Source organism: Alligator sinensis, unplaced genomic scaffold (assembly GCF_000455745.1).
Source record: "Alligator sinensis unplaced genomic scaffold, ASM45574v1 scaffold768_3, whole genome shotgun sequence".
Classification (NCBI taxonomy): Eukaryota; Metazoa; Chordata; order Crocodylia; family Alligatoridae; genus Alligator; species Alligator sinensis.
In genome coordinates, this window is record NW_005842135.1 from 945,378 (window position 1) to 963,574 (window position 18,197).

At 44.9% G+C, this 18,197-nt stretch overlaps 1 protein-coding gene across 1 annotated transcript in view; it reads right to left on the reverse strand.

Annotated features, from left to right (window-relative positions):
• SMOC1 (SPARC related modular calcium binding 1) overlaps positions 1 to 18,197 on the reverse strand; it is a 210,377-nt gene that overhangs the window by 30,695 nt on the left and 161,485 nt on the right. The window contains exons 9-10 of the mRNA XM_025205977.1: positions 4,719 to 4,911; positions 3,310 to 3,392 (exon numbers count right to left, since the gene is read on the reverse strand). Coding sequence (XP_025061762.1) covers positions 3,310 to 3,392; positions 4,719 to 4,911 — 276 coding nt within the window. The remainder of the gene's footprint in view (positions 1 to 3,309; positions 3,393 to 4,718; positions 4,912 to 18,197) is intronic.

Sequence of the window (18,197 nt, forward strand, 5' to 3'; positions counted from 1 at the left end):
AGATGGACCTATGGTCTGACCTAGTAAATAGCAATTCTTATGTTCTTGTGGGGTCTGGCCAAAGAGGTAAATCTCCATTCCCTGCTGTGGACTAGGTGACCTAGGCAGCTTCCTCAACACTCTTTTATTCTCCTGACCATCTAAGTTCCCTCGTGTGCAAAGAGGAAGTGAGCAATATAAATACTCAATTTAATTCCACAATATTGTAACAGTGATTTTTAACCCACTTAAGAGGCACATGGATTCTCAGCTAGTCCCACCTACCTCCAGAACCACCTGTGTTTTTTTCCTGAACACCTTTTGTTTCCCACTATCTCTCTTATTTCCCATCTCACTAGGTGATCGTTCTGATGGTCAGGAATTGCCACTAAACCACCTTCTCCCCTCCGTGCCCAAACCAACCATTTACAACTGATTGCTGGCATGATTAAGGTAATTGGTGCCAGGAGGGCAGCCTACCCTTAGCAATGAGCACCAGCATCAACACTTTCTGCCTTTCCCAGACAAACAGACAGGCACACACCCCCTCAGGGCAGAGGTCCAGAAACTTACCACAATCCCCTTGACAGCTGAAAGTGACTTGCAAATTATTATGACAAAATCCTCTCCTTTGCAGAAATACAGGCACAGTTTCCTGCAATATCCAACCTAGAGGGAGCAGTCACTTGGCCTGTCTCTGTACTATGTGTATTGCACACATGCATGCCCCTCTGTACTTGTTTGGCACGCAGTCCAGAAAATGTCAGCATTGTAAAGGGTAAGCTGCTGTTGCAGCCAGGGTACACCACTCACTTAAAAGAGCTTTTTGTTGCAGTAATGAGAAGGTTGAAAAAAAACATTTGCTAGAAGTCATCTCCCAGGGGTCTCAGCATCCCGCCGTCTGCTGGAGTTAGCAGCTTGCTATTCGCTGTGTGCAAGCAACACTTTCCTTCCTTCTTCCTCCTGGCTCTTCTGGAAGCTGCCATGGCAGTTTGTCTAGAGGGATTTGTGCATACGTCTCTCTCACCTTGGCATCTGAAGGGTTGTTTATCTCAGGGCAGGGAGGAAAATGCCAGCAGTAATGAAGATTTGGAAGGATGAAGGGCCCCTTGGACAATCTAAATGAAAAAGGGCACTCTCTCGGGCAATTGAGAGTAATTGAGAGGTGGGAGGGGGGGAAAATAGTTTTCCATCTGGGTTGAGGTTCTTATCCAGCTGGGAGTAGCAAGCAGGAATAGGAAGGTAACAGGGAATACTGTATGGATCTCCTATCTCTTCTGCGCTCCTGTTGTTTGGATCACTAGTGGCCCATCATATCCAAGCCCGGCCAATTCACAGATGTTTAAAGCCTCCAGGCTGAATCAGAGGGAGTTGGTCACAAGAGAACGAGAACTATAAGTTCTCAGACAGTCAGCAGCTGGAGCCAGTCTCCTGAGCAGCAGGGACAGTAACCATTGGCCCTCTGTGGCAGCCGTCTAGTATAGGTCAGGAGGAAGGAGGGGTGAACAGTGGAGGAAGCACATCAGCACAATCTGCAGCTGGAATCAGCTCTCTGCCACACTGTGCAGTATCCTCCCTAGTAGTGCAGATTCTGCTCCCTGTTCAGCTGCACTGCACACTCAGACACTACCTCCCAGGACAAGGACCAGCAGTTGCACTTGGAAGGATGGGGAAGACAGAGGAAGGGGAAGTCTTTTTCTTCCTCCAAGATCAGAGAGAGGGACCCAGGGAGGGAGCCCAGGTTGGTAGGGAGAAAGAGTGCAGAGGTTAAGGCCGCTATATTTATTATTGAAAGAACGTGTAGGAGGATGAGGCAGGCCCCCAGGTACTGGACTCTTCATAGATACCAGCCTGATCCACTGCCTCCAGCCTGTTTGCTCAGATGGGAGGGAGAACAAGGATTGGTCCCTGAGGAACTAGGCACCAACTCTGCTCCTTAGAAGGAGCAGGGGAGAAGGGCAGAAACCAGAGCATCAGCAGCTGGAGACTCACTCTCACTCCAGCACAGCAGCTTTCATCCCCTGATCTCAAATGGGAGGGTGCCATTTTACTCATACTCCTTCCCCAAAAGGTTATATTCAATTGTCATCCTCTTGTCAAAGTGGGGGCATTCTGGGTGTAAACTGTTATGGATTAAGCTAAAACTAGTTGAAATTGGTGGTTATAACAACTGCCCTCATCTGGGAAAACATATAAAAGAACACTTGAGATCTTTTTGGAACCAGATAGCTGAAATTACGGTAGCCTCCATCCAAAACACAGGCACACATCACCACCTAAAACAAAAGCACATTTGGCCAGAGGTAGTTCTTTGGGTATAGTTTCAACATAAGTGTGTGAGGACAGAAGTAAACCACCACAAAAAACAATGACAGAGGAGGAATGGAAAAGCCAGTGTCTTATCCAAACAAGCAGTTGACCTCAGAAAAATCCAGAGAAAGCACCAGGAAGTATCAGCAGCAGGTAGGTCTCCTCTTTGATTCCTTGTTCAGGAAAGCAGGGACTTTTTGGTAAATAAACAGATTTGGCAGAGACACATGGCTCCAATCAACAATTTCTCCTCTGAACAGAAACAACTTGCAAGACCCCAGCTTTTGGCTAGTCACTTGAGTCCAAAAGAAAAGGTAGTAGTGGAGATGTGAAGTTCTAAGATTAAGTGGCCAGGAGCAACTTCAGACCAAGCCAAGCCAAGGAGAAAGCAATAACGAGGGGAAACAAGAGTCCCAGCTAAGCTATTCTGAACAGCCAGCTTTGGTCAAGGGTTGGGGTTGGCATTCTTTGTTTGCATTAGTAGGGTCATCTGCTATGTGCCAGTTATGCCCCCCAAGTAGCCAAAAGACAAAATCTCAGTGCTGCAGCTGTGAAAAAGTGTCTATGACTAGAACGAAATGGGCCTGTCCTTGAAGTAGTTAAAAAAGAACTTTCTAGACCTTAGGCTCCACTGCTTCTCTGAGTCACTTTGGGAAGGCAATATCTTACCCTTTCACTACAATTTCTCTTTCACAGATTTTTCACAATGAGATTTTTCTTTTCCTACATGGCAGATATGTTTGGCAGGGATGGGCAGAAAGGTGGCAAGTCATCCCAGGGGAAATCTCATGGTTTTCCAGTCCCCACTGAAAACTGATATTGCCACTAAGCTTAATGGTAGTGGGAGAAGTGATCCTTCCATACAGAAAGCCAAACATTCTTCTGAAACAGATACTAAGAGAATAAGAGACCCAACATAATCAAAAACAAAACTCATGGTAAAAAGTGCCCACATGATGGTCTTGACCTGAAATTGTGTTGGGGTGGGGGGGTTGGGGAGAGGAGAGGAGAGACACTGACCTGGAAGCTCTCTGTCCTTAAATGGGTCATCAGCCTCTGTGCTCTTTGATCTGGCATCACTTTCACACACTGGGGTTTCATAGCTGGAAAAAGAAGAGGGCAGAGATCTTCAATCATTTTCAGTAGTTAGTGAACTTTGCAGTTTTACGTTATCAGCTCAGTGTAGAGGAAACAAAAAGAACCAAGAATCTGCATGAGAAAATTTCAGACTGCACGAAGACAAAGAAGATCGTAATAAGAAGACATGAGCACCTGCACCTACAGGAATTAACATTAATGTGACCTTGCCTTCTATCAACATCTCCTTCTCTTTGCTTGTCAAAGTGGTGGCAAGGCTGGGTATCTTAATGAACTGTTCACCACCAATGACTGTCTAGACAATAAAAGTAGTCAGGAAAAACCTTATGAACTTCAGCTGTCCTGGGCAGCATGCTCACTGTCCTCAGAAGTGAGCTTCACTAAAGGTAAGCCAGGCATTTGGTCAGTTCAAGGCATTTAGCCCAATGCATTGTCCCTTGCCTTGACCCAGAAGTTCACCTGCAAGCTATACATTTGAACACGAAGCATCCATTTATTAGGTGCAGTAAAAAAAAGAAGGGCATGCCACACATGCTACACTGCCAGTCCAAACCCAAGAACAATTCAAGGTCCAGATTCTTCTAGTCAGTCTCATAGCCCAGAACCAAACTCCTTCATTGTTGACTCCCCTGCACAGCAGTTACGTGCCAAAGAACTGCAATAGCTAACAGTGTTGGGTCAAGCTTACAAAACTGGCCAGGGCTTGTCAGTGTCTCAGTTTGTTCCAGTGAATCTATCTACAAGCTGTATGGCGAAAAGGATCCATCCAATTTCTGGACCCATGGGGAGCCCCACGGATCAGAAAGTGTGGGCCTGTGTGTTGGATTGAGTGGGCCCAATTCTGGTGTGTGGGGGGGCAGCAGAGATGGCATTGAGCCCTGGGGTTCAATACCAGCATGTGGGAGCCAGGCAGAGGTGGTGCAGAGGCCCAGGGCCAGATCCTGGTTCACAGAGCCAGGTGGATGCAATGCCAGGTGGAAAGAGCATAAGGGCCCAATCCAACTCTCAGACCAGACCCACACCCCTTATCTGGTCTGCAGGGCCATGAGGTCGAGCACTGATGCTCTAGATACTCAGAGCCACACCCCCTGAATGGACATTCTTAACCTAAAATAGCTTAAGATAACCAAACAAAAGGTGCTATTAGTTCAGACTAAGAGTGTACACATAGGGGAGTTAGTGCAGAGTCAACAGACTGGATGGGTATGTTCCTTGTGGTGTGGCTACTCTTGGAGTCCTTCGTCCTCTTATCTCTCTGAATAGATATGCTTTCCTTCATAGTTATTTCACATATCAGCTTACAGGCCAGATTCAAAGCAAGTGGCTCTTACCGGGTAGATGTGCCAGGCAGGGGGCGCCCTGTATCCACCAGAACACACCAACAATACCCAGTGGATTGGTGACACTGCACTGGTTTGTACAGCCCTCCAGGAGCACACTCTGGGATGACGATGCCCTCACGGGGGTTCTGCCTGGCCTCCTCCAGGGCACTCTGTCTCTCCTGGTCACATGAGTGAACTTTCTCTGGAAGAGAAAAAAACAAAACTTCATCCTCCATAACAGTGGTTCTCAAACTTTTTTGTTCCATGACTCATGTGTGAGCGTTGATGGTCAGTTCCAACCCAATATCTTCACTCCCAACCCGCTGCCTCCCACCCCCAGGCCCCTGCCCCACCTGTGTGTGGGTGATGGGGAGAATGGGGGCCCAAAGCAGCCCCTTGCAGGCTGGAATTCTGCCAGCCTGCAAGTTTCCCACATTGTTCTCCTTTTAAAAAGAATCCATTTTTTAAGTTTGTCCACAACCCTTTCATATATTCCTGTGACCCACTTTTGGGTCATGACCCACGGGTTGAAAAACACTGCTCCATAACACCCATGGCTTCAAGGCAATTCTCAGACCTGAGCATTCCTGATGTTAGCCAGGCCTTGGAAACCTATTGCTTCCCCAGTCAACTCTGCTACCTAAAAGTAATAGCCTAACATACAAAGGGCTCTGTATTGGAATCTGGCTGGAATGCTGCATCCTAGTGCAGGTACTCCTCACTTAACGTCGTCCTGGTTAGCGTTGTTTCGTTATTACATCGCTGATCTATTAGAAAACATACTTGTTTAAAGTCGCGCAATGTTCAGTTACAACATTGTTTGGCTGCCGCCTGCTAGTAGGTAACTACTGTGATGAAACTGGATTTGCTTAACATAGTTTCGCTTAAAGTCGCATTTTTCAAAAACGTAACCATGATGTTAAGCGAGGAGTAGCTGTAATGGTAAAGTCATTCCAAGGGCTTACAGATTCGGGGTGCCATCTGCTGGCTGCTACTTTTGTAGGAAGCTGAAGTCACAAGAGGAACAGCTACTTTGCATCACATTCCTGTTCTCCAAACAAGCAGAATTGCCAACAGATACAATACGGGTGTTACTGCAATCTTGAGCTAAATATTCCTATAAATGTTGTTTGCATTTGCTGCCATTTATTCTTTCGTCATTATGTCTGAGCTTTCTCATAGAAGAAGCGATGAAGATCCTCAACTGTTTCCTTCCTTGGGGTAACTAGTGAGAAATAAAAAACCTGGTTCCCATCTCCCAGCTTCAGAATGCCCTGGAGTAACAAGTTATTTTCCAATATCTCCTTGTGAGGCAGAGTTCACATACACACTTAACCCCATTCATTAGGGCAACAGAAGAGTACTGCCATCTCCTGCAGCAAGAAAAGGGCGCTGTATTGCTCCTCTACTCCCCAGCGTCTCATAGGAAACAGAGGATAACAAACCTTCCTCTTCCCCGCACATTATGCCTGGAAGATCAAAGAAAGGACCTTGTTCCTCCATATTCTAAAATACAGAAAAGGGTCTTCCTGTTGGCATCAGCCACTACTCCATAGATAAGAGTGGAACCAGAAACTACAGACACCTCAGAATCTGAAACTTTTGGTATCAAGATACAAGTGCCTACCACTTGAGTTAAGGGAGAGACCCACTTAGCCAGTAGCAGTAGTAGGCTGCTGTCCTTTATAGTGATCTTACAGGGATCATCCACTAAAAGGGGAACATTTACACATGTATTATATCAATTTAATATTAACACTTAGCAATTCTCTGTTAGATGTCTTCAAAACACCTCTTGCCATTCATCTGAGGGACAAAAATACCATTTCAAATTCTCCAATCACCTAAAGAACTCGGGGGGGGAGGGGGGAGTAGAAAAATTTGATATAACTGGGATAAAAAGGGAGGACAAAAACCCAATAAACTTTCTTGATCTTTAACTATATCATAACACTGAAAATAAAAAAAAAATGGGGAAAAAATGTCCCTTTCCCTTTCAAACTACCCTCACAATTGTTTTTAACAGGTCATACTGCCTGAAATGCATTCTCATGTCCGGAGGCCACTTCAGGTTTTAGGTTCAGAAAGTAACTCAGAGCCATGAGCTGAAGACTCCATGGGTTCAGCTTGAAACTGCAGACATTTTGATAGTCACTTGGGAGACCTTATTTGGCAGTACATAACCATCTGATCTTTGGGGAAAGGATGTCCAATACAGAAACATTTCCCTACCCATCCTTCTGATCAACATTACCTCTTTGCCTCATACTCTCAAATCTGTTTTCTTGGCACCCCCCCCTGCATCTTTCCCCCAAATATTGTGATTATAAGTTGTTTGCACCAGGTATCAGCTTTTGTTCAGTGCCTAAAACAGTGGGGTTCTGGTCCATGACAAGGGCTTGGAGGTACTATGCACGCCCAGATGCTAAAAACAATAAATGTTGGCAGCTCTAAACAGAGTTACTTGGGCATCAATAGCTTCTAGTGCCCAAGGCCAACTGACCTATGATTTCTAACTGTACCATGCCAGACAGAGAAAGTTGTTTCGGAAGACCCTAGGATGGGGTCCATCCACAAACACTTCAGACCTTCCTCCCTCAGGGTTGTGAATGCAAAGAACACTTGAACTTTATCAGGCACAATTCCACACAACTCAAGTTTATAATACAAGCTTTAACTGCATGTAAGGCCAGCACAAGCAGAGAGAAACTTGATCAGGATGGGGAAGGGGCAGGGGGGGGGGGAATGAAAATCAACAAAACTGAAACAGCTCAAGCCTCAGCTGATATTTAAGCTGACTTCACTTTGCTGACAGATGTCACATCTTAAAAAAAAAAAAAATTGTGACTGCTCCTGAGCCATATGAAGACAGAGAAGTCATTCAGTAAGAAGCCTGTGGGCTTTTTAATAAATCAATTACATCACAAAGGTCCAGCTTACTTAAAATCCCTGCCTGACAGCAATTTACACCTTGGCCATCAGGTGAGGTGGGTCAGTTATCCAGCTCAATGAAACAAAAAAAGGCAGCCAAAATTTGCTGTCTACGATCACTCCATTTTCATTTAATTAATTTTATACAATAAGCAAAAGGGGAAAAAAGCCTTCATCGAAGTAAACTGCATTCCAGGCATTTTTCTATCTAAATCCCCAAAGCTTCCTCAGTACACACATTCAAACCAGGCTCTCTGGAGTCCTTTGAGTCTTGCAAAACTGACATTAAAAATGGCTTTGGAAAAAAAACTCAAAGCTTTTTTGGACAAAGACAACAAAACAAGCAACTTGGTAGAAAATACTGTTTTCTTTTTCAATAAAAAAGTGAAAATGTCTTTTAACAAGTCTCAGTCTTATTCTACACATACATACAGTACAGGGTGTCTATACACAGTATGCATACTTATACACAGAGGCATATATGATGTTTGTACTATATCATCATCATTTAAAAATGTTTCTCTGTGCATACTGTAACCAGAAATGGGGAGGAATTGCTCCTCCACGGGATTTCTCAATGAAATCCAGAAACAACTGGTAGTCACTTCTACCTGATGGATATTTAAAGACATACACAAAATGAATTTAAAAGCCTTTCTTTAGTTCACAGCAAATAGATATCCACATCTCTCTCTCTCTCGATATATGCACCTTGTAGACTAACTAAATAAGATATCTATATATTTATATCCATATCTCCACACACACACACACACACACACACACACACACGAGTCATCATTTGTTTATAGACAGATAGATATCAGTTGAACTGCATGTTTTTTTGATATATTTACATTTTTAAGCAATTTGAAGGCCCATGTGTGCCTCAAATATTATAAAATAAATTCTAAATACCTGGCATTTGATTTTGGGTTTTTATCACAGAAAATCAGAGCTTCCCCGTCCCCTTTGCTCACCAGGATACGGGTCCAACTGTGGTTGTCTTCCCCCCCACCAGCTGCTTTGTGGTGCTGAGAAGCCCTGCTATGCCAGTACCCTGCCCCTGCCTATGCTGTTGCCACTCACTCCAGACCCACAGCCCCCATACCCCTCTCCCAGCTCTGCTGGTGTCCCTCACTCTCAAACCACCACCCCCTGGCCCTGCTGGTGCCCCTCACTCCCAATCCACTACCCCCTGCCCCTAGATTCCAGCCCCCCAATGCATGGGGAATGGGGTGGGTGTGTGGGGAAGGGGAGGTATGGGAGGAGGGGGGGGTGGGCATAAGCAACACATGGGGAGAGGTGGGGGGCACAGTCGACAGGTCAGGGGTGGGGCACAGGTAATGTGTTGGGAGGCGGCATGTGCCCCCCCCAGATTTCTGTGCCCACAGCAGGGTGCAGGGCTGCAGCCCAGCTAGGCTAGACAAGGTTTGCCCTGTCTACATTTTACCACACCATGGATTCATACACATGAACTGAACCCCTCCTGACCACACCACAGCTGTGTATCCAAACTTATTTGCTGACCAATAGTAGCATTTTGTTTCTAATAAATACATTTCTGTGTTTGGTTGTTAGTACCTTTATTATACGTTAATGGAATTTGTATGACACTAAACTGAGAATAGTGGCCAATACTTGCAAGGATAGATAAACTGACTTAGAAGTATCTGGTACTATGCAGTTGCACAGTATAACTGAACAAACAGTGTCTAGACTTGGCGGGGAAAGAGGGAAGTAGAAGATAAAATATGAATCAAACATATAGGGAAAATGATCCAAAACACAGACATGCAACAGGAAGGAGGTCCTTGGAGGGAAGCATTACTGAACTGGTGAGGTGATATGGGGTAGCAAATTTTTGCACTGTAATAGATCAGCAAAGAAGCCAATGATATTTGGAGTTGGACATGCAGATGGAATCATGTCATGAGCAGCAAACCACCTAAAACCTAGAAAAGACTAACTCAATACCTTCGACCTAATTCATTTTAGACAAGCTGTAGGTAGGACCTACTGGGAGCATTTATGCAAGATGCTATGTTACCGTAGCTCGTCACTACGGCGACATAGCATCAGCGGGCACAAACCATGATGCCAATGCTACTGCATGGTAGCAATGCATTACGTCACTGTAGCTCATTGCTATGGAGACATAGCGTCTAAAAATAACCGTGCGCCACTGGGACTGCACAGTACCAAATGCATGGTCAGGGGCATGTGTAGACACACCCACTGTTTCTACTTTCTAAGCACCTTAGTGCCAGAAACTTGTGGGTTAACTAGAGAGAATACAGAGAACAAAAACAATGATAATGGGATGGCAGGAACTGAGAATGTGACCTGAGAAAAGGTTAAGGAAAAAACTAAAGATGGAGTTTCAAAGCTCTCACCACTGGCCTCACTCTCTTTCCACTGAACTTAATGGAAGTTTTACCATTGATTTCAATGGTAACAGAGTTAGGCTGATCCTAAATATTCTCAAAAGCCTACTGTAATATGTATAGTTTCCACAAAGAATAAATTAGCATGGGCTATCAGAGACCACCAGAAGAAGAGGAGCACTGTAGACTAGTCCTAATACCTACCTCAAACAACAGAATGACACCACACCAATAGTTTGGCCTTTCAGGGTGCTTTTGTCCCGATCATATCAAAGTGCTTTACAAACATTAAGTGAGATAATGACATAATGAAAAGTGCTCTCCGCATGCTGCAGTAGGGGACACTAAGACACAGAATAGATGAGCAATTTACCCATCAGTATACAGAATTCTGCTACAAAACCCAGATGAGCACTGAATCATAGGTCCTGCATTTTAAGCAGGAAGCCATGCTGGCTTTTCATCAGGAACTGAATGCTTAAGCTGGAAAAAAAATTGCTCAATGGCCATTTATAGTTCTAAGAGACTGGTGAAAGCAGAGCTGTAGCAACGCAACTGGGTGTCCATGGCAGCTGCCCCACACAAGTGCAGGTACTGACTTCCAGCTGCTGCTGCTCTGTGCCATGGTAGCAGCAGCACTTCCCACCGCCGCTCCCCCTCTAACCCTTAGTTGGTGCCCAGAGCAGCTGGCCCAGTCACTCTGCCCTAGCTAAGACGTTGGGTGGCAGAGCTCCACCAAGGGGAATGGGGGAATCTCTATGACTTAACGCAAGTACTGGAGAAAGCACTTGCAGCTGTTCTCTACGCACCACACCTACATTGCCAGGGAAAGCAGACAAAGTAGCCAAACACATCATCTTGCACTGTTCAGGGATTTGTTCAAACTTTGGAGACAATTTCTGCATCTACAGCAATGAACTGACAAACAAGACCGAGTCAAATGCCACTTATACAGCTAAAGCTGCAACTCTGGAGGGTAGATATCTTCTCCAGTAAGTGCAGGGTACCTAGAAACTTGATTCCACATTTGAGTTCACAGAAGTTACAGGCACAGAGATTAAAAAAAAAAAACACACACAAAAAAACAATAAAAGAAAGAAGAAAACTTACACTATTAAAATGTGCGTATATTTACACATCTAGTGAGATTTTAAAAAAGCATGAGACAATCAGTCAGAAGAAGTGCAATGAGTGACAATCTAGTCAGGGTCAGCAACAATAATGTCACCATTTTAAGAAAGGAAGACACTGTCATGTTATCCTGTTTTCTGCCATCTTTGTTGCGACTTATGACAGCCATCAGCAGAGAGGAGCAATAACACTGTCAACCTGCTGCTACTGGGAACAAAACCTTTGGGAGCTAGGAAGCTGAGATTATATTAGGCAATGACAGTGAGAGAAAGAGAGAGAGAACGAGAATACGAATGTTGTGTGGGAAGAACTGCTGGCAGAAATACTTATTTTAACAGTAGCTGCTCGGCACTAAAATGCTAACTACTTGTTATTTTTCACTCGACTGCTTCTACAAGCTTTGTAACACATTTGAAAACCTGGCGTCTCTGGAACAATGAACTTCTAAAGGAGAGAAGGGGACAGGACACCTCGAGTTGGATCTTACTTATGAAACAGTTTTCCCCTGTGAGAGATGCAGCACTGCATTCATAATAGTGTGCTGTCTCTCTCAGACACTCCTCAAACACACATCCAAGGTCCCCATATAGAAATTCAAATGACCGATGGGATAATGGACCCATCTGGCTGTCTGACAAGCCAGGTGGATATTATTAAAGAGATGGGGTGTTGTTTACATCAAGTAAAACTGGGAAGAGAAGGTTCCAAGCAGCGCTGGCAGAACACACAACAGGCGGCAGCCTGCTTCGGCTTTTGCTCAATGGATAAATGTGATTTCCCTAAGGCTCAGCAGTTACACCACCCATTTAAAGTTCTCTCCCAAATCCATAAATCTTTCTGCACCCTACCATCTCTGCAATAATGGCATCTGCCTTTCTCAAGAGAGCAGGGAATTTTTGAAAGAAAGCAGTAAGTGTGGTTAAAAAGCAGGATTGAAGAAGTTGGCTCTGTCACCTTGCCTTGCTGCTATGTGTCCAGGTCACTGATGGATCTCTGCCCCAGTTCCCCAGGGCTACTGTGAAGCTAACGCAGTGAATGAAAGTGCTTTGACTACTTGAATGGAAGGCTTTTATACCAAGTACTGTATTTTCAGCTGCAAACATAGCTGTGATACCATCCATCAGCCATATTAATCAGGCCTAGCAGAAATACAAATAGACTGGTCACACAGGTCAGTCTGAGCTAACCAAAAGACAAATAAGCTCAGAGGCAGGATGATTCAGATGCACCACTAGCTACCCAGATCATTGATACCTATGGAACTGCCTTCACTTTCCAAGTTTTTCCACTGAGTTATAAAACATTTTTCTCCCCACCTAGACATGCACCTGTGTTTGGGTAGCATCATGCTTCATCATCATTTCTGTGGATGAAGTGTTGGGATTTCCTCTTTAGCTGGACTGCAGAGTTGTGCTTGTAGTCCAACTCTGAAAGCCAGCAGATTAACTGCAAGCAGAACCACTTCAAAGAGCTGATATTTGCCTCAAAACCTCAGGTGCTTACCAAGGAACAGAGGGACCAAAGCTCTGATCTCTCAATTGGCAGTGCACTACTGCTGACTTGGGGTGGGTAGAAAACTGGTTGGGATTTAAAAGCCCTAAAGCCTGTCATAGTGCAACAAAGGTTTTTGTAAAAATAAAACACTAAACAATCCACTATAGCTGGACTGGGATATGAAAGACCCATATTCCACTCCTCACGTTAAATGAGGCAAAACAGGGACTTAAAAGAGAGCCACCACAACCCAAGGCAGTGTCTAACCACCAGGCTGCTGGGTCTGCTGGTCTGCTCATTGCTGTGACCAGAAATTCCATCCTAAATCTGAGAAACTTTCCTATTAAAAAAAATGACTTTGGATCTGAGGGTTGGCAACATACAGCCCACTGGCTGGATCCAGCCTGCAGAGTCACTGGATCTGGTCCATAGAACCAGAGGGCTTTGTCTGTGCCAGTGCCCATGATGGGGCTGGAAGCTGTGCCCATGTCATCACTGCTTCTCCCCACATCCCACTCCTCAGCTGCAATGCAGGCACAGCTTCCAGCAAGTAGGGAGTTGCATCAGAGCCAGAGGCCTGGCCCAAGCACAGTCACAGACAAACCCCTCCTGCTCTACTGCTGACATACCACCAAAGCTGCCTGGCCCCTGACAGACTGGAGCTCTGTTGTTCCAGCCTGCAGCTTGTAAAGGTTGCTGGTCCCTGCTTTAGACAAATGGGTGTTTTCCAATGAAAAATTATTTAGTTGAAAAATGTCAATTCTTGCTCTGTTGTCTATTGGCAAAGCTGTGCTAGAGATTTACCTTAGTTAGAAACTTCATTTTTAAAGAGTTAAAATGTATCCCTTGGCAATACCATTTGTGCCAAACTGATGGCTTTCTTCCACAGGAGGAATGGAGAGTTATTGTATATACAGTGCAATGCTGAATTTTATTTGCTGATTTACTATGATCTAAGACCAGGGAGCCACAGAAGGGGGCTGAAGGCCTTATCTTGGGGATCAGTAGCAGGCTTACAGAATAAAGGTGGCTGCTACTGGGGCTCAAACTGCCAGAGGAGTCGCATGTTCCTCTTGGGCAAATGGGTTACTACTAGGGTGGCCACTGAAGCATCCCCAGAATACAGGATAGTTCCTTGGTGAGGGGTGGACCTCCTTAGCCAATCAGTGGTGAGGGGTGGGGCTACCACCTCCTCAGCCAATCAACACCAAGGGGTGGAGCCTTGCCTCTTGGCCAATCAGCAGCAGGGGACAGCAACACCATCTCCCTCCCCCCCTGGCTTGAACCCTTCTCCTCCTGGTTATGCACTGCCCTACCTCTACGCCCAGCCAATAGAATTGCAAGGATAAATGACTGACATGCATTTCTATGAATGAACTAAAAAACAGGACTTTTTGCAGTCCATTCCTCATTCAGAAATGGACAAGGGACAAAGGGTGTAAAACCAGGATGGTCTGGTATAAAGCAGGACCAATGGCCACTCTAGTTACTACACAACTGGGGAAGAGGCCTGTTATGCTGTGTTCCTAATCCATGCAGAAGGAAAGCTCTGCTCTTGCTCTTTTTAGAGACAGCTGGATGGTAGGCACATGTCCCTGAAAGCCTACTCCCTGCTCCCCTCCAGAGAGTGCTTAAACTCCTCCGACAGTCCCATTCACCCAGGCAGGCAAGTGGCACACAGTCCTTTTATCTGCAATCCTCCCAAAACAGCAGCCAGACAAGTTATGGAGCTGAAGAACAGCAGGAAAGGAGACCATGTTATTTTTATGGATGCAATACATCACCTGGGCAAAAAGGTAAGTTACTACAAACATTTGCATGATCACACCCTTTATTATACACAGGACCCTGAGCATGTTAGAAGTTGTCCCAGATGCCATTCCTATAAGCAGACTAGAGAAAGTTAGCCCAGGTAAAGTCACCTTAGAATGGGTTCACAAATGGGTGGGGGAAACACGCATACACACACACATGCGAGCACACAGAGAACCAAAGATCAATTCAATAGCTCATGGTCAGAACAGAAGAACACATCAAGTGGTGTCCTACAGGGATGTGTCCTGGATCCAGTACTATTCAACATTTGCATTAGCAACTTGGATGATAGAACACAGAGTACTTATAACATTTACCAATGACATGGTCGCAAGCACTTTGAAGGACAGCATTAGAATTCAAATGGATCATAAGACTGTAGGAAAGTAGGGATGAAAGGGATCTCAAGAGATCATCCAAGTCCAACCCCTGCTCAAGGCAGGATCACTGCTACATAGGCCAATAAATCTCAGTAAATTTGACAATTGGTCTGAAATGCTCAAGATGAAATTCAGTCAACAGTAGTGCAAAGTGGTAGGCTCAGAAACAAGAAATCCAGTGCACAAATACAAAATCAAAAGTAACTGAGTAAGAAGAATACGGCAGAAAAGGATCTGGAGGTTTACAGAGAACCGAAAACAGAATCTGACAGTCAACCATATGACGCTGTTGCAAAGAAAGCAAACAATTCTGGGTTGTATTCACAGGAGTATCCTAGGCAAGACAAAGTAAGTAATTATTTCCTTCTTCTTGGGACTGGAGAGGCCTCAACTTTAGGAGAGAGATAATCAAGTTGAAAAAAGTCCAGAAGAGGAGAGCAACAAGAACTGTAGTAAAGAATAATAATAAAAATATAAGATTAATAAACAATATCTGTAAAAAAAAGGCTGAAGGAACTGGGTGTGTGCAGTATAGAAAAGAGAAAATCAAAGTGGTAAAATATCACCCATCCAGTATGGACAAGATTGCTATTTAAAAAAAAAAGGCAACCAGTTGTTCTCCATGGCTACTGAGAACAGGGGAAGTAGTAAATCAACTTAATTTGCAGCTAGAGAGATTTAGAAAACATTTCCTAAAATCCAATCCATCTATACAGATAGTTAATGACTGGAAAAGGCTACCAAGGGAAGTTCTGGAATCCCTGTCACTAAAGGCTTTATAAACAGATTAAATAAAACAGTAGCATAACTAGGGGGGTAGGCAAGAGGGGCACCATCCCCAGGCACCAATTAAGAAGGGTTGGCAGAATAGCAGCCCCCAAGACCCTGTACCCTGGGAGGCTGTCCTGAGCAGCCCAAGACTGCACTACAGCAGAAACGAGTGTGCTAAGCCTGCACCACGGCAGGTAACATTCTGCCCCTTTTCCCCCTCTCCCTGCTTTGCCTAGGGCACTAAAATGGTTACCAATGCCTCTGAGATAAAAATCGGTCAGGGATGGTCTAGGTATACTTGATCCAATGCAGCAGGAGGGAATAGATAGTCTCTTAAATTCCTTCCACATTTCTAGGATTGTATTTTAAAGACTTAATTGGATTAGATCAGTGGTTCCTGATAGTCATTGGAAAGATGGGTTAGAACTTGGACCACTGAGCTGATCTCTGCAAACACAATCTGAAATCCCTAAAAGCAGAGTGGCTTAAACCAAGATCTCTCTCTCTCTCCCTCCATTCCCTCCTCTCCGATCCCACATCCAAGCAGAATTTCTTGGACGTTAAGGAAGTCTGGATCGGGTTCTGATCTTCCTACCCAGCCTGGTTACCATTTAGTGACCATCATGGGTATATCCAAACCTCTATAACAGGCTAAAACAGAACCTTACATCTGAACACTCACAAAGTGAAAACGCTTAAATCCAAATCCAGATCTATACTTTGATTCAGGCCTGCTTCACTTACCAGAAGATGCATTTCCAGTATCTGAGTCAAAACACTTCATCTTACATGTTCTTTCTGCTGTTTCTGAGGGAGCCAATGGGTTTCTCTTACTACTTTTTCTCTTCTACAATTTCTCAGCACTTCATGTGGCCAGTGAACTTTTGGTTAACTGCATCATTTGGACACATCTGTTAGCTCCCCCTTGCTTTCATTCTTCTGTCTTAGCTCCCCCTCCAAAACTGAAAACTGAACCTACAGTAGACAAATGCAGAGTTGTAGGTGCTTCCATCCTAGTCTTTTCAACTACTCTGGGGAGAACCCACAACCTCTACCCTTCCCACTTCCACACACCTGTATGTTAGTAGTAGAAAAGCTGTTGTTGCACTGTTGGAAAGAGTCACCTACTTCTGCTGGCTGGCTGGAATATGGCAGTTCAGGATGTCACAGTATTTTGAGGGCATAGATGTAAGGCAGTAAGGTAAGAAACTTTAATCTGATTCAGGCTAACTTGTCTGCAACATTGTCTGGATGACTATTGTAAGAACCACCTTTGGTGTCTGAGCACAATGCTGATCAGCACCTCAGAAGTGCCTATAACTCTGGATAATTGAGCCATGTTTAGAAAGGATCTAAGGAAGATCACAACTTTTGGGAAGGTGTGCCACAAATTAGCCCCCCACTCCCCCTTAGTGCCACTCTGATCTGTTTCCCTTACCCAATCTGCCTCTCAGCTTTCTGCTCCCTGCCCTATACTCCCTACCTGAGCTGGTGCTCTGCTTTTTGCTCCCTTCCCCACCACAGTACTGCTTGCTCCCTCCCCAGTCTCTGCTACACACATACAGGCTGGCCATGCCCCTTGTGGCACCCATGCTGCTTGGTGCCCACCCTGACTTAGGGCTTCTGTGAACACTGTGCCTCCACTCAGGGTTTCCCAGGATACCTGGGCACGCACATGTTATCTGTGCAAAAAAAAAGCTGTGTTCAAGGAATAAATGAGAGGGCACCTGTGTGTGGGTGCTCCTGACAGCTTGGGCAATTACTCAGCTTGCTCCCATCACCCTTTAACATGAAACAGTCTCTGCAAAAAGCAAATGTGATCTCTCCAACCTCTTCTTGTCACAAGGGACCAAGTTAATTGTTGGTGTAATACCTTCCCACCCAATCCTTGATTGAGTTCTACAAGGGAGGAATTTGACCCACCTGGTTTTTATTTTAACCTTAAATGGAAATCCACAGGGTTTTAGCAAACTATTTTGCTCCAGCTCTTTCTGCCTCTGGATTCCCCATCCCCCTCCTCTCTCTCCAGCCCATTTTACTTAACACGCAGCTGTGGGGTAGCAGTTATGACTCTGTGTCTAGAGTAATTTGTTTTCTTTCTTTGGGAGTGAGGGGAGATGGAATTCTTTGGGAATGATTTATCACATAGCGCTAAGGGGGTGCCTCATTTATTTGCCTAGCTGCATATGGTTTAGCACCTAGGGTTGCATGTCGATTATTATACTATGTTATTTTTCCCACTTGTATACTTTGCACCTTTTCATAGAGTGGATTAACTGGTCCCCAATGGCACATTATTTATGACTTCGTTTGCTGGCTGTCTGAGAAGGGTCCAGAGCCTAAACTCTTCCACTGCCCTCCCCCACCCCACTCCACATTGCATACTCCCTTCTCAGCCACACCTGTCACACCATGGTCTGCTAAAGGAGCACACTTGCTAATGATATATCACTCCATTTCTAATTTCCAATAGCATCTATGTATGAGATTTTTTGATGGAGTCTGACTCTCCCAGACAGCAGAAGCCAAGAAAAGGAGTGATTGGACTGCAGCTGTAATGGGGGGGGGGGGGGGGGGGG